Genomic DNA, 22278 nt, shown 5'->3' on the forward strand with positions numbered 1-22278 from the left:
TACTTTCACAGTAATGTCATGCAAACAGTGATTTAGTCACATTACGCAGAATCAGCATGCGTTGGAAAAAGCAACATTATAATAATTCAAAGCAGATAGATATGTTTTACTTATCTACAGTAGAGTAATGTCATTATGGCAAGATCCACATTTAATGCAAAATATTTTCAAATAAAGAAAGATATTTACAGTTATGGAAATATGACCCAGTTAATAAAAACACAACACCATTTATCAACATGCCTGCAAAAACTGGGATCAGACGAGAAACCACAGGTGAAGAAAGAAAAGGGACGAGTTAAGACAATCAGCAGGATACAAAGAAGACGGCAAGTAAAAGAGATCAGCAGAGGAAGGAAGGATATACACTTCTTTGAATGTTTCCAGGGTCAGTTAGCTGAGCTTAAGGCCGAGGCAGAGAGCCAGCTCATTCTTTTGGATCTTTCCGTCTCCATTGATGTCACAGTGACCCATCAGGGCTTTCCTGAACTTATCCAGGTCTGTCCCACTGATGCTGGGCTGCAGAAAGAATTTATAGCTGTGAAAGTCTTAGTGGATTTAAATGCTTCAAATAAAAGTCTCTACAGGTTATTAAAACAAAGAAAGGTTTATTTAAAGAAAGTACCAACCCTACTCTGTAAGGGTTTTTTTAATGTTACAGAATAACTGCATTTTTGTGAGTGATATCAAAAATCATACAACAACAGAAACATTTAAACAGCACTAAACAAAAACACTGCTGTCGGGATCGTAAGAGTAAGAGTTATACCTTCACCAGCTCCATCATATCTTTGACAAATCCATCCACCTCAGGGCCCTCCAGTGCACCCGTCTTACTCTACACACACGTGGCATAATATTATTTTATCATCAAGAATAACTGCGTGTCAGAACTTCAAAGGTTTTCTTTCTCTATTCACATTTTTAAAGCTACATGAAAAATGTGCTTTGCGTGAACCAGTCCTGCTCTCTGGTTGTACTATTTACAAAACAACAAAAGAATTCAAGCCCAATGAGAAAGAGATGATTATTAAAGTGGGCAAAATTCCACTTACAACATCATAGTGAGCGAATATCTTCTCAAAGTCCCTCTTTCTGTCTTCCTGACTGCAAGCCTGAGAGCAGAATGTTGCACTGAATATGAATAAATGAACATCCAAACTGAGTATGGAAGGTTAAATATGATTCAGTCACAGTGGCTTTGTTGTTAGGTGCAGTTTATCCACTTTACACTACAAGTCAGCATCTTCACACTTACATCCATCTTAAACTTCAGCAGGAAATTTTCTTTTAAGGCCAAAATTCTGGAGAAAAGAAACAGATTTTTGTCAAATAGAAATATGATAGAATCCAATAAATATTTTCAATCCCTCAAAGGCTTTTGTGAGTGATTCTATCGGGATGCAAGGACAAAAAAAAGAAAATATTTTAAAGCAGAACAATAGAAAATGAAAACAAAATAGAAAAACATGTAAAAACATCATAAAGAGACTCAAAACCGTGACAAGCAAGGTCACAAAAACAAAAGAACACAGAGAGGCCGATCGATCAAAACAAAGAAAATGACCGATAAAGTGACAGGGGTGCCACCAAGGGGGGGCAGGGGCCATCCCCCCCAAAATGTGCTGGCCCCCTCAGTGCTGCTTATACAGTTTTTGTCATCTGTAGTGTGTCATGTAGTATGTCCCTCACGATTTCCCATCCTCACCCCCTCCCCTGTGTCACCCCCATGAAAAAGTACTGCAGGCGTTGCTGCAAAAAGGGTGTAAAAACACTCGTTGGTGCCAGAAAGTGAAACAATTCGAACAGTACCTGGCCAGGTCATTGAGATCCAGTCTGCCATCTTTGTTTTTGTCAAACATTTTCATCTAGAGGGGGAAAAAAAACCCCGTCAGAGTGAAGATGAGCCAAACTTGTTGCCCCCCAAATCCCAACCTCACTGCCCGTTACCATGGTGTCAGTGTACTCCTCCAATTTTTTGGGGGTGATGGTCTTCCCATGTTGGAGGAACAAGTCTTGAAGAAACCCCTGAAGAAAGACACAAGAAAGACGCGTCTGCCACAGAGAAACTCCACCAAATGTGCTTTTTCATTTTAATTAAGCCCCAATAACGATCTAATCTGGGTTCACACAATAAGCAAATCGCTGATTTTTGGGGATCTGAAATCATTTCACCACCTCCGAAAGCTGTGTCTGCTTTTAAGATATTTCCTCAGATTTGAACAGTCACCTTGAGTTCAACAGCTGAGATGTAGCCACTGCTGTCTGTGTCATAGTTTCTCCAAATCTGCAAAAAGAAAAAAAGGAATAATCCTAAAAATAAACCATTAACATGAAATTACAGTTCGTCTTTGTGCCGAAGGTTGAGCCACACCGACAACAGTCTAACCTACAGGTCTCCCCTTCAAGGTCCTTTCCTTGTTCAGCTTTGGACCTCTTCCAGCACGTTGCACTTTTTAGATCATTCAGTGGATGCACAGTGGATCTCTACTAGTGTGTGAAACTTCACGTAAATGTTGTGGAAGATTGCAAAGTCACAGGAAGCCAAATGTGAACAGTAGGGCAGATGGTGAGCAAACATCATCCTGGTGGGCCCAGAACTTTCCATCGATGGTTTCCAACTCTCTTGGTGAGGAATTTTCCTCATTTTCCTATTTAAGGAAAAATGGTTAGCTGGAGGTGAAGCAGAGAACGGGAGGAGGATGGTGTCAGCGAGAAGCCTGCTGAAACTAAGTTTAAAGTAACTGAAGCAATGTCCAAGGAGGAAACCAGAGAAGGTGGAGCTTCCCGACGTGTTTTTACCAAAGTGTCCATGGTTAAAAATAAAGAAAGAAATCCAGGTTCTCCTCTGTTACGACTCAAAAGCTGCAACATAAATATGGAGACTAATACCAGAATTTCACAAAGAAGAGGTTTTAATTTAAATTACATAATAAGCCTCCCTCAGGTGTGCCTTTATCCACACCTCACCAACTGCTGCCAACAGCTGAACACTCTCGCCCTACAAAGAGATTAGGGGCTGCAGAGCGGTGTCATTCGTAATGATTGATAAGACAGGGAATATTGATTGTCTATTAAATTAAAAGGTTAACGCCTTTACAGTTTCATTTAGTATTTTGTTTTATTTGCATGCATTATCTATGTAATTATAATTCTGAGCATTTTGTGACTCATGGTGTTTCAGAAATGTGCACATAAATACCAAAAGGAAACAAAACTGTTGATATTGATTAATCTCTGATTTGTGAAATGCTCTTCCACACTGTTACTCATTAAATACCCATCCTCCTCCTCCTCCTCCATTCCTCATCGCTCCATTATTTGTTGACCTTTGACCCTCACCCTCATAAACTCCACACTGTTGTCCAGCGGCGTCTCTCTGCGGAACAGAAGCAGGAAGTTCTCCTCCTCTGGCAGCATCAGTGTGGCCAGCTGAAAAGGTGACAGAAGAATCTGTTGTTGAGTCTAATTTCTTCTTCTTTTTTGTAATGTATGTCTTTTTTGTACAGGAGTGAATATGCTTGTTGGTTGCTGACAGAACACATCGAAGGCTGACCTCGTACCTCTTGGATCTGCAGACGTCCGTCAGCCCCGATGTCACACGCAGGCATGAACTTCTCTTTCAGCCTTCTGATTTTGTCCTCAGTTATCTCCTCCTTCTGAAAACAGCATGGACGTCAGTCTGCAGCTAATGAGTTTTGGGCATTTCTGGGTCCTGTTTACTTATTATTTTTTAACCTCTGGGAGTTACAGTGAAGTTTTCGAGGCCTTTAAATGTGACAGCTGACCCAGAAAAATCCAAATGCTACCAAAAAGTTACCATAGTTGTTTTAATCGTGTCTGACTTTTACAGTGCAAATGTTTAAAAAAATACAAACTGTAGTTCAGAACCTCGTTTGGCCAACAGGAAACGATTCGCTCATCGTTAACCGTTCTCACACGTGGATCTCTTACCTTCATCCCGAGTTTGTGCAACGTGTGTTTAAAGAAGGCCTCCAGCTCACTGGCTTCGATGTAGCCGTCGTCTAAGACAGAAACAAAATGATGGTTTTTCTGTCACTTACTCTCGAGTAGAACTGCTTATGTGACACTGATACAGTTTCACTTCTTTCTTCCAGCTAAACTGGTTCAGTTCTTCTGCACGAGCCGTTTTCAGAGAGCGGAATCATAACAGGATTTACTGCGACGGTTACAATCTTTCCAAACAATGTAGTTTGTTTAAAATTAATTGTTATAATTCAGATAAAAACTGAGTTTCCTCTTAAAGTCACAAAGTTGAAGCTGGAACTGAAGAAAGTCTCAACAGCTTGATTAAACCCTGCACTGTTCACACGTATCATCATCATCTCACACATTCACTTCCATCAGCTACAAATCACAATCACAACAATTTATTAGTTTATTTTTGTATTTGATTGTAGTTTAGTTTTACTTTTATTTGAATTCCATCATTATTTTCTGCTTAAGGACTTTTGCATTTCTTCGTGTCCTGTTCCATTTTATTGATTACTGTACATTATTAAGCTATTATTTTATTTAATTATTGGTCTGTTTGTTAAGCTGCTGTAACATGATCGTCCCAACTCACTGGTTTCATATCACGTCAAGTTTTGCACTTTGTATTTAGAAGCAGTAGCAAACTCAAATCAATTATACAGTTTGTATGCCAGATATCTTTTTAATACGTTCATATATCTATATATATTAGTAATTTAAGGTCCATTAAAAAGCTCGCCTTCTTACCATTTATGTCAAAATGTTGCCAGATCTGTAAGAATCCTGCAGCGTCCAGTCTGTCCAGTGTGCTGTCCATGGTGCTTTAGACCAGTCTACAGGCAGGAAACAAACGTGCCCGACGTCCTCACAGAGAGACAAAGACGCTCTGTCCCCCTGAAATAAAATCTGCTCAGGCGTCGCCTGAAATCAGCCAAATGAGCATAAAGACTTGGTGGTCTGTATATATGAAGGGAGGGGTGAGCGAGAGTGCCCAATAGACATGCGTGTAAAGAGAGCGAGAGAGAGACACAAGTAAAATAATATTTATTGGTATAAACATTCAAATACAGAAATATCTGACCGTGCGCTGTCACATTTACAGCAAATCTATAAAAACAGATAAAAAAGAAAAGAAACCCATCACCAAGGATTTTAAATCACATGACACAAACCCCTCTTAGTCTGTAATCAGTGTCGGCTCATATTTACAGGATACATCGGTGAGGGCAGCAGTACATGATGAACAGAAATCACTTTGTTTGTTTAAACACTGAACTTTATGGACTCGTGATAGCAGAAGAGTAACAGATGGTGACATTTACCAAAGGCAGTTTGACGTTTCGGATACACGCACTGCTTATTTTCATTTAGATAGAACCAATTAAATATTACAGGACAGTTCACCTCCAAATCAAATGTGCTATTCTTTCCGAGAGATCAGCTGCAGAGATGTGAACTCACCTCGGGGTGCTCTAAGGGCCAAACAGTACCTTTGAATAGCTCAGCAGTGATGCGTCTTTCCAGACATCATGACCGGCTCGTTATAAAAAACCCTCCACGAGCCGTGGAAAGAGCAGCTTCACATGGGAACGGTTACCATAGCTCTACCAGCCCAGAGAAGCACGCAGACAGCCAACATTACAGCTCTGCTCAAGAGGACTCGTCAGCGTTTACATCCCGTAACAGGAATCACGTCCCAACATGGGTACGTGCTCGTTTGCCCGAGCAGACTGTTGGATGGTTGTAGTTTGGTAGAAAGAAAATAGTTCCCACATGAAACTGCTCACAGCAAAGTTTGTGGACTTCATGAGAAACAGGGGCGTGACTTCAGCAAAGAGGTTTTCAGGTGTATTTTCAGGTGCTTCAAGAACTACTGTGCACTTCATGATCAAGAAAAACTAAATAAGAAAAAGCGGGGAACCCACGCCGACACAATCCAGAAATACAGGGTGGGGGAAAACATGCAAACGTGAGTTTGGGGTGAACTGTTGCTTTAAATTTTGCATCTCAAATCTTAATATTACCATCCTCCTTGTTGGCTTACTTTTGCCTGCCTTTGAGCAAATAAATAAAAGGAGCACGAGCTGTTCTGTCTCCACCTGCTGAGGTTTATTTGCTGTGTTCACATCACGTAAAATGAGCGTAGCAGCTGTTTTTCTGGGTTCAAACCCACTGTTCAACTGGGCTGAAGGCCAAGCTGTGGATGAAATGAGGCGTCTGTATCATTTCCCTCCGCGGTGACTGGAAGGCTCTAATTGGAGGTTTGCAGTCGGAAGTGGACGTGGACGAAAGCAGCATTTACAGTCCACTCGACATAAACGCAGCATCGTCTCACTGCTCCTCTGACGCTCCGTTTATGTCGCTAAAATGTTACATCTCGATCTTGATTAAAAAATAAAAATAAATAATAATAATGATAATCTGATGGTGCTCTAATTAAATACACCGCATCGTTTCTGGCTTAACAATCGTCCCTACTCTGTGTTTTATCCTGGGAACATCTGGAATCATCTCAGCCTGCTGGCTGGTCGTGGACATTAACCTTATATTTAATGCTGCTTTATGACATTAGAGCTGGAGTCTAGCACTTTTACACATAAATCAACATCTGTTACATTTGGCACAAGCTAATACGTTGCTTATATAAAGCATCCCCAACCTCCAGTCACTGCTTTTAATGTTCCAGGCCGGAGTTCAGTTTGTTCCTTTTCTGCTGCAAGTCCATGGAGTGGACTCGCTCTCAAACACGCGTGTCTTTGAGGAAACATCACTGTCACAATGTGCAGATTGATTTATGATTTATCTCGCTATCAGAACGGAGCGACAGAAAATTCAGAAGATAATTTTTTGACTGGTTTGTTGCTCTTCTAATGAGTTTGAGAATTTTCCAGCTGCTTTGAATTTGCTGATTTAAAGATAATAAAGAAAGATTTTTAGACTTTGACCGTCTTACAGTCGCACAAAAACAACAAGTCAGACTCATTTTCCTCAGTGCTTTGGACTAAGTGAGCTTTTTATTGCTGAGTATGTTCATCTAAGCAGCCACAGATAAAACCCATCCTCCTGCTCTTCATGGTCCTATTAGAGCTTTGGACAGAAACAGTGGTGGGGTTGTTTTGATGTGCACGTTGTTTTGACAGCTGGGACTAATCCAAGGTCGGGAAAGTCCCACTGATAACAGCATGACAAAGTGCAGCATCCACTGCACGTACAAAGAAAAATATTTACACGTGTGTCTTTGTCCGTATGAACGGGATCGGCCTCCTTAAAGGTGGCCGAGCAGGATTTAGGTGACTGCAAACACCTTACAGGTGTCAGACTGATGTCGTGTCATCACTGGACTCGTCCTCTGATTTGCTGTTAGACTTGAGATCGGCCTCTTCATCAGCTGGACTCGGAGGTGCGTCAGACAGAGATGGAGGCCTCACTGCAGAGAGTGATAAAGATAATCATACTGATGCACTCTAACACCACCTCAAGCCTGTGGAATACAGTCTGTATACTTTACTATGAGGTTTGCTTGTTTTTATAAAAAGAGGATGTGATTATTATTCATACAGTACTAGACCCAATCAGCAGGGAGGATGCTGCGAGCTGCTGTGGCCTGAGGTTTTGCAGATTACTCGTGATGCTCTGGGCATTCAAAACATCTTTGCAGAGACAGAATACAGCAGATCATCCTCCTGACTGATCCATCGAGCACCAACATGCAGTGATTGTAAGTGTGACTGGTTGTACCGTAGGCAGGGAGGGATTTGGTGCGCTCTCGGTTGTCCTCGCTTGCAGCTGAAAGGTTGACTGTCCTCTTCAGAGATGACGACCGCTGGCTGCCCGCGCCAGACGCTGCGCCTTCGACGGATCCATCAAACACATCGCCGTCTGTGGAACTCTCACCTTCTGGAAGAGAAGGACACACTGTCCGTAAAGACCGACACGAATTTGAAGCTGAAAACTCTCAGCGGCTTCATTTGATTTCCCAGCGTGGACTTGGACAGCAGATATGAACTACCGATGACTGATTAGGAACCGGTTTGAATGCAAAGGTAAGTGTTGGAAGTCAGAAAGGTACTATCCTACAGGATGAAGACGGTATCAAAGAAACTAATGAAAATTAAGGAAATAAATAAAGTGCAGTTCCTCTAATGGCCACTTGAAGGTGCGGCTCCATCCCCAAAGCCTCTTCTGTTAAAATGCAAAGTTTGTTTACAGCTTGATGCAAAAAGTGTCTCAATAATCTTTCCAATATAACTTCATAGTGGCTGATTTTAAAAAAGCTTTTTTATTATTGAGTAAATTTTAAAGCAGTTTAGCATAACTGCCGCAGGCCGTTTGATTGACAGGCGTCCCGACCTCCACTGGACCTCTGCTCTGTGTTTGCTGGTGTCGGTGCCTTTTAAGACATCTTCTGAGAATAATATTGGACAAATTACACATCTTATTGTACGAACAGATCAGTCTTTCCTTAAGTTTTCGTGAATATATAATTGGTATAATATTTGTGTGCTAATGTGCAGGGTTGCATGTATCTGCACCCATTAAACACGTGGATGCAAACTGATGATTAAACTTTTTAGCATTAGCTGCTGAGCTCTGATAGTTTAGATTCCAAAGAAGAGGATTGTGGTGATCCTAAAGCTAGTGGGTGTAAGTTTGCTTTAAAAATAAAATATTGAACGAGGTTAAAACAACAACTCTGCGGTTCACACTGAGATATTCTGCAACGCTTCATCAGCTGAAACACACTCACTCTGAAGAGTGCAATAAACTGTCCTGGAAACGTACAAATGACCTTTTCTTCTCGTCTCTTTGACTTTAAAATCACATCTTTTTACACAACAATTAAAAAAAGAAGAGAAGTCGTCTTTTTTTCTTATCGCGCAGCTGAGTCGCTGTTTTAAGGAAAAACACTGAGTCCCTGTGAGCGTTAATTACACAACTAAAGCATTAAACTACCAAATCCCCCGCACAGTGACATTTGGACGTATCAAGTACAGGCTGGGATTGAACGCATCTGCTTTAAGTGTGACAGACCATCGCTTCAGACGTAACATGTGTGGCGTGTGGAGGCGTCAAACACGGCCCTGGAAGCCTCCATTAAACATGCAGGAACCTGGTAAATTAAGTGTTGTGCTTTGCCAGAGCGGCGAGTCGTGCAGCCTTCATCGCAGGGAAGCGTCTCAGCAGCCGTGGCTGTCTGACATCGTCTGAGTGACCATCTGTGCCGAATTTAAACCACCTTATCAATAAAAAATAAGTAATAAATAAATAATACCTGAACTATAATGTTTATAGACTGAGATTGATGCCTTTTAATAAAGATTGATTATCTTAAATTGTTTATTGAAAGGTTTTACATATATGAGTCTTGTGTGACGCCTCATTTCTTTACATTTTACCAGGATAATGAAAAATAAGTGCTGCGATTTATTGAAACATCTGATCCATGCAAAGGAAACCAAGATGTGCTGCTTCAATCATGCTCTGGGGAGGCCGATCCATGACCCATAGTGGTTTTACTGCACTGGTATCGTATGTGGGATCATTGTTCTGCTGAAAAATGTGCAGACGGTACTGCACGGTGGACCAAAGTATGACGGCACTTTTCTGTCCATCGGTCTCATCAGCTGTGACGAGATCATCCAGGACTGGACCGAAAATGACGGTGTCCAATGAAAAACAATGAAAACAAGTATAAGGAGGTCCGGTGGCTTGAAAGAAAAATATAAAGAAATCAGAGTGACTCAAGACTTTTGCACAGTGCTGTAGGTACTAACCCTTCTGAGGAGAGAGAGCTTCTGCAGGGTTGCTGCTGGTACTCGCTCGCTCCTGTTCTGATGGTGCCCTCTTCAGGCGAGGAGCAGGAAGTGGTGCTTTGGGAGACAAGCTGCCCGTTGGAGCACTGCCACATTCATCTGACACACAGAGGAATCAACCAGTCAGACACTTGGTCTGGTTTTAAATGGGAACTGCATATATTTTTCAGCTTCAAAGTGGTGGCTTCGCACTCTCCCTGCTTACCAGAGACGTAGGTGCTGCTTGGTCGGCGGCTAGCTGGGCTGAGGGGTCCAGAGGTGCAGGCTACCAGGGGTGCTTTGGTAGCCTGGGGTGGTTTGGGGGTGACACCAGATGGCTTAGCCCTGGGTGATGGCTCTGGTTTAGATTCATCAGTGTCTGCTGGCACGGCGGGATGGACTTCTGACTTGGCTGCAGGAAGACGATTGACAGCACCGTCAGCACAGAGCCAGCACGCTTGAAACATCACATTTTTCATGGCATTTCAAATTTCATGTGGAGCCCCGCCTTTCATGTTCAGCCTCATCTGAAGGTAAGATGATAAAGACACAAACCTTTGTCACCGTCCACCTTGTCCTGTGCGTGAGCTGCCTCCGTCTGAAACCAGAGAAAGACATTTTTATATTCAGTCACTGAGTGCGCTCCTACTGGCCTTTTCATTAGGAACATCTGCACTTCGGCTTACGTCGCTGCAGCATTCTGACGAGTTCTGACGATAAAGCTACTTTACTACTGTAGCTGCACTCAGCAGTAATGTGGTACTGGTCTGTTCCTATTATTTTGTCCACCCCATGAACATTCATGTCTTATATTTTGGATAATGATGCATCCAAACTTTAAACTCCACCTACTTTCTTCCCAGCCATTCTCTCCTGCCTGGCCTTCATCTCAGCCATCAGGTCCATTCTCATCATAGGAACTCCGATGTGACGGGGTTTATGGGGGTTTCCCTTCTTCTCCACTTTCTCCAGATGCTCTGTCTTCTCCAGGTTCTCCTTACTCTCCACGTTCTTCTTTTCTTTCTCCTCCTCTGCAGGTTCGGTGGCAGCTGGAGACGCCTCAATCTCAGAATCTGTGTGGTTCGAAGAGTGAGACCTGTGGGGTTCCTGCTCGGGCTCCGGCACAATGGGACAGATTTTCACAGGTGATGTGGGAGATGCCGGTGTCGTCTCCCAAGTCACTGGACACGGGGAAAGGGGTGCAGCTGTGGCAGAAGAGGCAGCTTGAGGTGGGGTGATGGCGGCAGATCCATGGCTCTTCTCTGAACGGGACGTTCGTTTGATGAGATTAAAGAAACCACTCTTCCTGGATTCACGTTTTTTATCCGATCCTTCCTGAGTGCTGGTGGACGAACCTTTCCCAGAGGGAATTCTGGAGATGATCAAAATGAGAAAATCTAAATTTATTCAGTCTCAAAAGTGAATTTGATGCCAAACATGTTCAAATTATAAGAAAACCTTAACCAACATGACCAACTGAATTTGGGAAATGATCACTTTAATGTCACAAAAAAAAGGGAAAACAATGTTTACGTCTCTTTGACTTCTCGACATGGAGCTGAACAGCTGTAGGACTGGAAAATATCCAATCCTACAGCTGTTTAGCACCAGATGAGGACGAGGTGGAGGAAATCCAACCAATACATGCATCTGCCACTATCCAAAACTCAAGAGGACAAATCCCAGCTGGTCACATGCAGGTCTCTAACATCCGCAAAACGTCCTCCAGCCTGTATTTAGCCTACAGTCAAAGGTAAATGCACGGTAGGCTTTACACCATCTGGCTAACAATAATAATAATAATGGATTGGATTTATATAGCGCTTTTCGAGGCCCTCAAAGCGCTTTACAATTCCACTGTTCATTCACTCTCACATTCACACACTGGTGGAGGCAGCTACAGTTGTAGCCACAGCTGCCCTGGGGCAGACTGACAGAAGCCAGGCTGCTAAATCACGCCCCTCTGGCCATCACCAGTAGGCGGTAGGTGAAGTGTCTTGCTCAAGGACACAACGACCAAGGCAGACAGAGCTGGGGATCGAACCGGCAACCTTCCGGTTACAAGATGAGCTTCCCAACCCCCTGAGCCTCGGTCGCCAAGCTAAATACAAAGATGTGCATATTTGTACTTTAGCAAACTGCTGTTTTCAGGTAACGTAATGAACTGTTACTATTGTAATAAGTTACTTTTAAAAGTAAGATTACTTAAAGAGTGAAAATATGTAAAACAGTTTTGGCACGATGCTCACTTGAAGCTGAGTTTAATGACTTTCTTGGAGAAGAAGTCATCCAAGCCCTCGTCCAGCTTTCCCATGATGCTGTTCGGCTCTGCTTCCTGTGGCGCCGAGCCGCCCGTGGCCTCCCGCTGAAAGAGACAAACAGAGCTCAATTATTTGATGATGAGTTTACACTAAAAGGACTCACAAAACAAATCCCAAACATCCATCCCAGGGTCGATTTGGGGATGTTAGAGACCTACGTGTGGCCGAGCGGGTTTCGTCCTCTTGGGTTTTGGCCGGAATTTGGTGTGATGTTCCAGAGTTTTGTGCTCCATGGGCGGCAGCTCGGCCAGCGGGGCAGATTTTGCGTCCTGTGGAGTCGGGGGAGGGGGGAGGTCTTCGTAGTACGCTGATGTTCTGTCCAGCTGTGAAGGAGAAGGAAGAGGAGGGTCCTCGACGTGGATAGGTACCTCTTCCAGAGCTTTGTCGAGGTCAAACTCCAACTCTGACAGGCAAAGACAGAAGGAAGCAAAGCCTCATGGGAATTTCAAAAAGACAAGTCAAGATCGAACAAGTCAAATACCACCGCAGCAGGTCCTCACGCTAAGATGTTGTGTTATATTTTGTCCCATGATACTGGATACACAAGACATGAAACAACTAGAAGACAGATTGTAAACTTATGAAAATACAGTTCAAATCTGTGTCCTTCTTCACTTCTGCCAGGCTGATTCTGGTCCGCGAGCCTGATGTTTGACACCCCTGGTCTAAAGCCTTATAAGGAGCTGTATTATATTTTATTTTGAAGAGTTTCTACATGCTTAGACGTCAGTCTCATCAGTGACTAACAGTAATGAGTAGATTTGTTTATCTAGTTCACTTTTCCCCGTCTGGATGAAATGCTTGCCGACTGTCTCCATACTGTTTATTTCCCACCTCCTCCAGGTTCAAAGGGTCACCGGCGCCTGACTCAACATGTTACTTACCAAACGCCACAGACACGGGCCTCAGCATCCTGACCAGAATGCTCTTCCTCTTGGACTTGGGTATCATCTAAACAGCAAAGTATTTTTGTTAATCATTATTTTTTTTATTGTCACACAAATACGTGAAACTCTCACGAGTACAGCCATAAAAACAAACACAGCAGATTTGGGCTTAGCTGTTAACCCATCAAGGTGACCTCCTAGCGCAGCGCTAACACCGCTCCCAGGTCTCTGCTGTACTCACACACATCTGTGGAAGTCTCACTCTTCGAGGTGAATTCTCCTCCTCCATGTTGTAGATGTAAGAAGTTTAGACCCAGAGCAGAAAATGATCTCCTGCCTCTGTCTTCAAGTTTGTATGTTTGAAATTCAATTCAGTTTTATTTATAAAGCTCCAAATCACAACAACAGTCGCTTCAAGGTGCTTTATATTGTAAGGTAGACCCTAAAATAATGGATACAGAGAAAAGACCCCCTGTGAATAAGCACTTTGGTGACAGTGGGAAGGAAAAACTCCCTTTTAACAGGAAGAAACCTCCAGCAGAACCAGGCTCAGGGAGGGGCGGGGGGAGGGGCTCAGGGAGGGGCGGGGCCCAAGGAGATCACTTTGAACGGATTAACAGACCTGTTTTCTTTAAATCCTGCTTCATGTGGCAAGCTTGTGCTCTGTTACTGATGACTTTGAAACATTCGTAGCACATCATTCATACTAGTGTTTTCCTACCATGGAGTCCATATCGTCCAGGTCATTTCCCCGATCTTGGTTCTGATCCTGGTCGTAGCTCTCTGGCTGCAGAACTGTCTCATCTAAGACTTCCATCTCCAAATGGGGCTTGTGATGCACCAGAGGTTGGTCCTTTCTGATCAGATGGTCAGCCTGAAAACAGCCAGAGAAAGATAACGAGGGATAACCAGGAAGACCTCGACGAGGAGAAAAAGAAAGGTGGTGGAGGTGAAGGTGAAGAGGACACCAACCAGAGTGTGCTGTGATCTGGACAGAGACTCCAGGATCTCATCCACGATGCGATCAGAGAGAAACGAGGCAACGGCGAGTTTCACTTCACTGTCACACACGGGCGACATAAGACACGTGTTACACATGTGCCCAGGATATTAAGATCAAAAGGTATTAAAAGATTTTACAATTTTAAAAAAGTGTGTGTGCTGAGGATCAGAAGCTCTTTAAGTGTTTTTAAGGAACCTCGTTTGCATTTCAGACCTGATCTTATTGATGATGTCGACCCCGGACTGCTCCAGCAGCGTGGTGGTGGCAAAGCTGCGAGGAATGGTCATCCTCCCCGCACCGGCCTTCAGCAGCTCCTGGCGAAGGCTGCTCTTCTTCATCACATTAGGACACAGGGCCTCTGCAGCCTCCACCATGGACCTCAGCATCGTCTGAGGTGAGCGAGTTAGAGTTTAAGGCTCGACTTGCTTTCCCGTCACACAGCCGAGATTAGAGCCACGTTTCAGGGGTAAAAATGGCCGTTCTTACCTGCAGCTGGTCGTCCATCACTGCAGCTATCTCTCCAGCCATCGACTCCAGTTTATCCTGAATAGCTCCGACACACGTACCTGTGGAGCCTGCACTCTTCAGGTGGTACAGGTTGGGAAGCAGCTGCGATAAAAAGTAAAGGATATGAGTGAGGAGCATCTGGGTCGGTCTCCATGCCGCACACAGGCTGTGCTGTTAGTGTTGGTGGATCTGAGGTGAGCTGCACGTTCTTACGGTTTTGGAGTTTCTGGCATCCCTCATGAGGTTCTCGGCCACCTTCATGTCCTCCTGAACGGCGCTGGTCTCTGTGAACCTCAGAGAGTTCAGATGATCCTGCACCCTCACACACATCATGTCCATCATCTGCATCACAGAGGTCAAAGGTCAGACAACACTGCACGCGATATTTTGAATACTTTAATTATTTAAAGTCCCTTTGATCTGTACAATTAAATAAAAGTCAGTACAGAGTAGAGATGGCACGATACCGATTCTGATATCATAAATTTGGATATCTGCCGATACCGATATGAATCCGATATGGCGTATTTTGTAATCAATAAAACTGTTAAGTCAAATTGTTGAATGTGTCATTGTGTTTCTTAAACTTGTAAAGTCTGAGTTCAAGCAGTAGGATCAAAGCCATTCCTTTGATCCTGACCACCTCTGCAGCCGCTCTGTGCTGGGGGAGGTTTTATTGTAGATACATCCTCTCTGACAGATCTGTTTCTTAAACACACAACAGTTGTTGCAAAAGACCAAGAGAGAAATCTGTGCTGCGCCTGCCTGCTGTGTGGTGGTGGTGACGATTCCCTGCTGCAGTCTGTACGCCTGCTCCTGCAGGTATTTACGCGTCTCGTGGTTCCTCAGCAGGTACTGCTCCATCTGCACGAGGAAACACACGGTGAGATCACACAGAAATGATCTTTACACGACCAAAACAGAGAAAACCAAAACCTTGAACAAGGCGTCCTCCGTCTTCTCTGGATTTGCCTTCAGCGCCTGAGCAGCATCCATGATGGGAACAGGCATGAAACGGATGGTGTAGTTCCTGATGGGGAAAAACCACATTTGATTCACTCACACAACACCAAAGCCGGGGCTGGGCTTTAAAGCTGGCAGCTGTGCCTTCCTGGACACTCACTTCTCCAAAGCGGCAGCGACATCCTGCAGCCCCTGCGGGCTCAGGTTGTTCCTGTCCCACACTAACGTCCTGCAGATACAAAACAAATATAAAAACTAATCAGCCAAAAAAGGAAAATAACTCTTTTAGTATCCTCTATGAGAAACTTTTAGAAATGAAAAGATTGTCAGGATGTTTTTGAGATTCCCACGCTCATCGCTGTAGGACATTAAAATCCTCTTCAACTTCTTGATGTTCACCACAACACGAGTTAAAGATGAAACACCTGAGCTCACCTGAGCTTAGTGTTGATCTGCAGGGCTTTGGCCAGAATCTTAGCCCCCATGTCTCCCATGGAGTTTCCACTGATGTCCAGTTTGGTCAGAGAGGTGTTGCTGCCCAGAGCGTTGAGGACGATGGAGAGGTCGGCCTTGAGTTTGGAATCAGCCAGGGACAGCGAGGTCAGCGGCTGCAAACGGGGACGCAACGGACACATTTTGAGTGTTTAAAATCAAAACAGGATGAATTTAAAGCCTTAAACACGAATTTAGTGTTTAAAGTTTCTTACGGATTCCTCTTCTTGAATCATATGAACCAGATTGTCCAGGACCTGAGCCACATTCCTGTGGGAAACGTTACCAGGTGAGTAATTGTGCCGCAGTGAAACAAAGAGTGCAAACCCATGTTTGTGGCTTGTCTGTCACCCACTTGGTCTTGATGTTGTTAAAGTTTTTGCCCAGTGAAAGATGCCTGATGGAGCGGTTCTTGGCCAGCCACACGAGCAGGGTGGTCAGATCCATATCCAGGCCTGCGTGAGGCAGCACGGAACATGAATGAACCAAGATCACAGTCAAAGCAAGTACAGGAGCAGCTTTAATACTAAAAGTAAAATTTCCACACCATTGTCAGAAATATCCAGACTGGTAATGTTGGGAATCTCAGCAATACAACCCTCCAGGATCTGGGAGCCTCCAGAACGCAGCTGGAGCAGAAGACAGTCGCTGTAAACACTTTTCCAATACTTCCAGTTTACTTTATCTGTGTAGAACAAATCACAACAACATGTAGTCTCCACACTCACGCAGCGTGCTGCAGTCTTACCTCACAGCAGCTGAGGTCCAGAGACACGTCGCTGAGGTTCGGGTTGCAGCCGAGTCCCAACAGCAAAGATCTGCAGAGACACAAATGAATCAGCGAGTGTGACTTACAGACATCAGTGTCACTTTTTCCAGGTTATCCTTCCTTTTATTAACATCTGTCTCTGTGTGAACAGCAACACATCCCTGAGGTTTCCAGAAATCAGCTAAACGTTATACTGAAAACACTAACAGGAGACCTGTTACGCTCAAACATGACCAAAGCGACTGAAGCACTTACTTCAGCGTCAAACCGCTTCAGAGACGAATTTGCTTTCATGTGAAACGTGTACAGAATATGTGTCGTTTAAATCACAGTCTTACTTCAGAGCCTCCAGAGGCAGCTTGGTTCCTGACAGACTGACGGACGTCAGAGCCTGAGCAGAGCTGAAGAACTGCTTAAAGGACGGAGGGATATCTTTACACTTCCTGTGAGGACACGTGCATCAACACATCGATAAATGTCAAGTGACAAAACAACTGTTGGATAAGATTTGCTGAAGGAGAAATCAAAAGAGAAATGAATGCATCATTTGTGATCAGATTGGATATCTGCAGAGACATCACACTAAGGTGCATCATTATTAACATCTGACCTGTGAGAAAAGACTGTTTTTGACATGTTGAGGACAGAAAGGTGCTTCAAAGATCCTCTGAGCAGGGACGAACACACCTAAGCACAATAACAAACGATGAAGAAAAACATAATCAGAACGCGATGGAACCACAGAACCCGACTTTTTAGTTTTAAAGTTGTTCCGACCTGCTCCAGACAGCAGTCGCTATTGGACAGATCGAGGGTTTCCAGGACGTTTGAGTGACTCAGGAAGCTGTGAAGGTTCTGTGAAGACAAAAAACACAAACTGTGACTGTAGCTCGAGTGTTGCCCAGCCTGGCGTTTGATACGAGATGCGGTGGCGAGGATGACTGCATACCGGGAGGTCGTCCCCTCGGAGGGAGTTTCCCGACAGATCGAGGTGTGTGAGGGTGGAGGCCACAATCGGGTTGGCGCAGAGAGCCTGACAGAGGCTGTTTACGCCTGAAAATGATGACAACAACGCACACTTAAAAAAAAAAAAAAAAGGTAAGAATTCACAAAATAGGACGTCTTCTCAGTGTCCCTGTGTTTGTTCACCTTTAGGAGACATGGAAGTCCTGGAGAGGTTCACGTGCTTTAGACCCATGGGCAGTTTGGCAAACTGAGCGCTCAGAGCTGCAACACCTGCAGGAAACAAACATCAGTATTTGAAGTCGTTAGACCAGGGATGTCCAACTCCAGGCCTCGAGGGCCGGTGCCCTGCAGGTTTTAGATCTCACCCTGGGTCAACACACCTGAATCAAATGATCAGTTCATTACCAGGCCTCTGGAGAACGTCAAGACATGTTGAGGAGGTAATTTAGTCATTTGAATCAGCTGTGTTGCAGCAAGGACACATCTAAAACCTGCAGGACACCGGCCCTCGAGGCCTGGAGTTCGACACCTGTGCGTTAGACTTTAAAGTGCTAAAGAAATGACCACCAGAGGGCGCCTGACTGCAGCTGGAAGCCCCGTAGGGAGACTGCTAACAGAACTCTGAACAAATGTTTAACAGATGAAAAAAAATTAAACATAATGAGAAGTGAAATTAATGCCAGTTCTCATCCGGGACAATAACAAATGAAGTAATGCTCTACGAGAACATCGCCTCTTTTGTATTCCTGGGATGTTTAAGGGCATGCTGATACGTTACGGCCTGTAGTGTGTGTGTGTCTGTGTGTGTACACATTTTTTAACCTTTGTCCTCCAGCGAGTTGTTGCTCAGATTGAGTGTTTGAAGTGTGGAGGCGGGGTTGTGTGCCAAAGCGCCGGCCAGTTTCTGAGCAAAATCACTGCAGGAGAAGAAGAGCGAGCAGGCTTAGCAAGATTTTGTTAACAGAGTCTCAACACGAGCAACAACAATGCAGATCGGTCAGTCGGGGTCTCTTTTTATTCTTTACTGACAAATGTGGAGAATATGGAAGAACGGAAAATGAGCACAAATCACATGTGCCTGGCTCTCTTATTTGACCTCTGACCTTTTGAGCCCAGCATTGTCCAGCACCAGCTCCTCCAGCCGGCTCGATCGAGCCACCACTCTCAAAATCTGGTCGCACACATCTGTCGGCTGAAACAGACAAAACAGACTCGGGTCTTAAACTGAATCCCAGTCACATAAAAATAAATAAAGAATTTTTATTATATAGCGAAGGATTTTTAACATTATGATAAAAACACAGGAGGCCATGTGTGGATGTTTTATGTCACAGGTAAAGCGGGATTTGTGCAGGATGTTACCAGTTTGTAGTCTTTGGTGGAGAGCTTAGTGAACCACTGGTTGTACTCCAGAACTGTAATGATTGGAATCAAATCCCTGAAAGGACAAAAATGTGCCTTCATTACCTTCACTTATTCCACACAGTGACACAGAAAAAAGGACATCAAACACTGCTGCTGACGTTGACCTGAAAGTTTACACCTCATTCACCCAGCACAATGAAAAATGTGATGCCAAGAGTCCTTTTGAAGCGTCAACAACAAAACAGCTGAATCTGTAACTAAATGCGTTGATACTGCACATAAAAAATGAAGATCAAACTGGTCCCCCCATATTCAAAGTCACTCTCGATACATAATGAGGTGTTGAGTGGTTTCAGTACTTGTTGTCCAGATGAACAAAGTCCTGCAGGTTGAGCTCTTTGGTGTCCTGAGTGAGATAGATGGTGTCCACATCCTGGTGACAACAAGAAAAGACGTGAGGCTGAGAGGAAAGAAACCACAAACTTAAAAAAAGAGCAGAAACACGCAGCTCCAGCAGATGTGACAAGAATCTGAGTTATTGCTTCAACATGGCTGTGACATCACAGTAAAAACATCTGGAGAGAAGCAGGCGAAGAAAAAAAGATGGAAAAGGTATCAGTGAAAAACAGAAAGCGGCAGATAAGAAAAGAAGCTGATGACTACAGACGAAAGAGAGGAAACAAAGTTCATCAGATTAAAAAGAGTAATGATTCCAGCGAGCAGCACCGACCCACTGGACTTCCTCTCTGTACGGCTGGCGGAGGTAATCACACACACACCAGTACTGATGGGAGAAGCCGCCTGCAAAGAATCACATGACAGCAGCGAATAAGCACAGACACTTTAAACATGTGAATTGGTGTAACTGGGAAGTGAGTGATGATGATGTACCGCACGGTCCCAGGTCAGCTGACGCCTGCTCGTCCCAGATGGCCTGCAGGGCTGCCAGCCTGTCCGGGGGATTCAAGTTTAACTTCCTCATCATCTTCCTTCCTTACAGAGAGAGGAAGGGACAAAAGAGGAGAAAGCAGGACAACAAAACAGGATCATTTCATATTCATTTCCACACTTCTTAAAAATCATTTCAAAAGCTTCACAAAACTCCCAAAGCAACAACTGAAACTAAAGACAGGAAACAAGAAAAAAGACAAGCTCGACTTTATTAGCTAATAAAAAGAAACGAGGACTAAACTCACATTTTCATAACTAATGACGAGATTTGTTTAGCAGTCAACTAGACTGAAAACATACATTTGGTTTCATCTGGGTGCAAAGGCCACAAACGTCTGATTTCTATGAACTGCTGAATTACTGTGAACATGAAGTGGTCACCATGGATGCGACCATCATCACAGAGACTTTCTGTAACATCCTGAAAATGAAACCACGTTGAAGGATTGCTGTAGAGGATTTGCACACACTGCAAAGATCCACTGTGGGATCTAAAACTAACAGCCGTGCTAAAAATGCTTCAGAGGTGCATAAGAAGATGACCTTAAACTTAAGATCTGCACAATTTGGACCTGCTCAGGCTCTTGATTCTCACACACGTTCAGATTAAACATGGTCAAAGAGACGAATAATGAGGCCGACACGTGTATCAGTCATGACAGTGATCTGAAAACTTTATTTCACACTTAAAGGGTCTTTCCAACCCTCTGTCAGGTTCTGGTTCTGTCTAACAGTGCCAGCGGCTGCTGGCTGTGTGGTACCTACACCGGTACGCCTGCCGGGCAGATCCGGTGCAGACAGCTGCCAATGTGAGCGATCACCTTGTCCACTTCCTCTGCAGAGCCCAGCCGGAGGCTCCACGAGCCGTGCTCATGCTCCAACACCAGCTGCAGGGGGCGACACACACAAAGGAATCGGACATGAAGGAAACACGGATGTGAAGAAACGCAGACACCCCGTGATGATGATGATTGGTTTTCCCCTGAAAGCCTGAGGAGGCTGATTCAGGTGAGTGAGTTAATGCAGAGCTGGAGGCCTTTTTCACTTCTCCAGTTTAAAAGACCAACATGATGCAGAAGGACACACAGTGGACAAGAGGACAGCGTCAGAGTTCTCGACACGAGTCAAGCCTGCTTTAGCTTCATGAGGAAAAGCTGTCAATGTTTTACATGAGACACATGTGCATGTAGTCCAGATGTTGTCATGTGTGCTGCGATGTAATGAATGAAAAGCTCAATAATGTTGTTTGTACCTGTGTGGGCTTGTTGCTTTGGATTCCCTGGATTTCCAGATAGCTGAAGGACTGTTCAACCTGAAAGGGTTCAGAAGAGACGCCGTCAACGTAATCTTGTATTTCCACATCTGATCAAAGAGCCACTGAAAGGGCAGCAGGCTGAGAAAAAACAGCCAGAAGTGTTTTTCTACTTTTCATCAATCACAAAGGAGCTTTTTCTTCCCACAATGTGAACATTTACAACGGAAAACAAAGCGAAGTGATTACAGTCCCTCCTCCTTCAGCATGAGAAACTCGGGCTCTTCCCAGGAAACGTTTACCCCTCACACACAGTGAAAACACAATCTGCCATTAGCTGGATGAAGGGATTTCAGGTGCTGCACACACGGACACACACAATACAATACAACTTTATTTGTATAGCACGTTTAAAAGACCAGCGGTAACCCAAAGTGCTTTACAATAAAAACAGGAAAATTAAGACATGATTAAATAAAAGACTATTAACAAAGTACCACATATGTCATCAGGTTAAGGGCACTAATTATACAGCAATAAAAGGGGATATAAGAACAAAGTTACTAAGAACAGATATAGCTAAAAGATAAAGTACATAGATAAAAAATTGAACCAAATATAAAACAGGGACGCTAACGAGATGGAAAAGCTATGTTGAATAAATGAGTTTTTAAACGGGATTTAAAAGATAAAACGGAGTCTGACGCACAGATAGCGATAGGAAGGTTGTTCCACAGATTCGGTGCAACCAGGGCAAAAGCACGGTCACCCCTAGATTTAAGTCTAGATCTAGGCTGAGCCAGGAGTAATTGGGCTGAAGACCCGAGGGCTCGTCCAGGGACATCTAGACTAAGAAGATCGACAAGATAACGAGGGGCTAAATTATTTATAATTTTAAAGGTGAGCAACAATATTTTAAATTCAATACAATATTTTATGGGTAACCAATGCAAATCAATAAGAACTGGGGTGATAGAGGCATGCTTTCTAGTGCCAGTCAGGAGGCGAGCCACA

General features: G+C 44.0%; 2 protein-coding genes across 3 annotated transcripts in view; both read right to left on the bottom strand.

Annotated features, from left to right (window-relative positions):
- On the bottom strand, positions 1-4895 carry LOC308384421 (secretagogin-like). The gene is made up of 11 exons (XM_080862987.1): positions 4744-4895; positions 3955-4025; positions 3564-3659; positions 3343-3432; positions 2231-2287; positions 1951-2028; positions 1813-1868; positions 1259-1304; positions 1056-1115; positions 770-838; positions 1-519 (listed from the first exon to the last, which is right to left on the bottom strand). Exons 1-11 carry the CDS (start codon positions 4811-4813, stop codon positions 394-396), a joined length of 819 nt encoding a protein of 272 aa, XP_080719113.1. The 5' UTR covers positions 4814-4895; the 3' UTR covers positions 1-393.
- Positions 4896-5066: 171 nt separating this feature from the next.
- The window catches only part of carmil1 (capping protein regulator and myosin 1 linker 1), a 30606-nt gene continuing 13394 nt past the window's right edge, over positions 5067-22278 (bottom strand). The window contains exons 4-38 of one of the 2 annotated variants that reach the window (XM_080862986.1): positions 21265-21324; positions 20778-20899; positions 19953-20050; positions 19792-19862; positions 19421-19494; positions 19059-19134; positions 18800-18888; positions 18519-18613; positions 17880-17966; positions 17680-17783; positions 17508-17585; positions 17341-17417; positions 17069-17173; positions 16710-16779; positions 16509-16590; positions 16317-16416; positions 16177-16231; positions 15905-16077; positions 15630-15698; positions 15443-15536; positions 15272-15370; positions 14720-14848; positions 14486-14608; positions 14213-14388; positions 13969-14056; positions 13718-13870; positions 12994-13060; positions 12268-12512; positions 12038-12153; positions 10641-11160; positions 10344-10386; positions 10015-10200; positions 9771-9908; positions 7735-7890; positions 5067-7423 (exon numbers count right to left, since the gene is read on the bottom strand). In XM_080862986.1, coding sequence (XP_080719112.1) covers positions 7311-7423; positions 7735-7890; positions 9771-9908; positions 10015-10200; positions 10344-10386; positions 10641-11160; positions 12038-12153; positions 12268-12512; positions 12994-13060; positions 13718-13870; positions 13969-14056; positions 14213-14388; positions 14486-14608; positions 14720-14848; positions 15272-15370; positions 15443-15536; positions 15630-15698; positions 15905-16077; positions 16177-16231; positions 16317-16416; positions 16509-16590; positions 16710-16779; positions 17069-17173; positions 17341-17417; positions 17508-17585; positions 17680-17783; positions 17880-17966; positions 18519-18613; positions 18800-18888; positions 19059-19134; positions 19421-19494; positions 19792-19862; positions 19953-20050; positions 20778-20899; positions 21265-21324 — 4131 coding nt within the window. In that variant the 3' untranslated portion in view covers positions 5067-7310. Of the gene's footprint in view, positions 7424-7734; positions 7894-9770; positions 9909-10014; positions 10201-10343; positions 10387-10640; positions 11161-12037; positions 12154-12267; positions 12513-12993; positions 13061-13717; positions 13871-13968; positions 14057-14212; positions 14389-14485; positions 14609-14719; positions 14849-15271; positions 15371-15442; positions 15537-15629; positions 15699-15904; positions 16078-16176; positions 16232-16316; positions 16417-16508; positions 16591-16709; positions 16780-17068; positions 17174-17340; positions 17418-17507; positions 17586-17679; positions 17784-17879; positions 17967-18518; positions 18614-18799; positions 18889-19058; positions 19135-19420; positions 19495-19791; positions 19863-19952; positions 20051-20777; positions 20900-21264; positions 21325-22278 lie in introns of both variants that reach the window. The other variant, XM_080862985.1, reaches the window with a different exon arrangement.

This window comes from Rhamphochromis sp. 'chilingali', assembly GCF_963969265.1.
Source record: "Rhamphochromis sp. 'chilingali' genome assembly, chromosome: 17".
NCBI classification, from domain to species: domain Eukaryota; kingdom Metazoa; phylum Chordata; class Actinopteri; order Cichliformes; family Cichlidae; genus Rhamphochromis; species Rhamphochromis sp. 'chilingali'.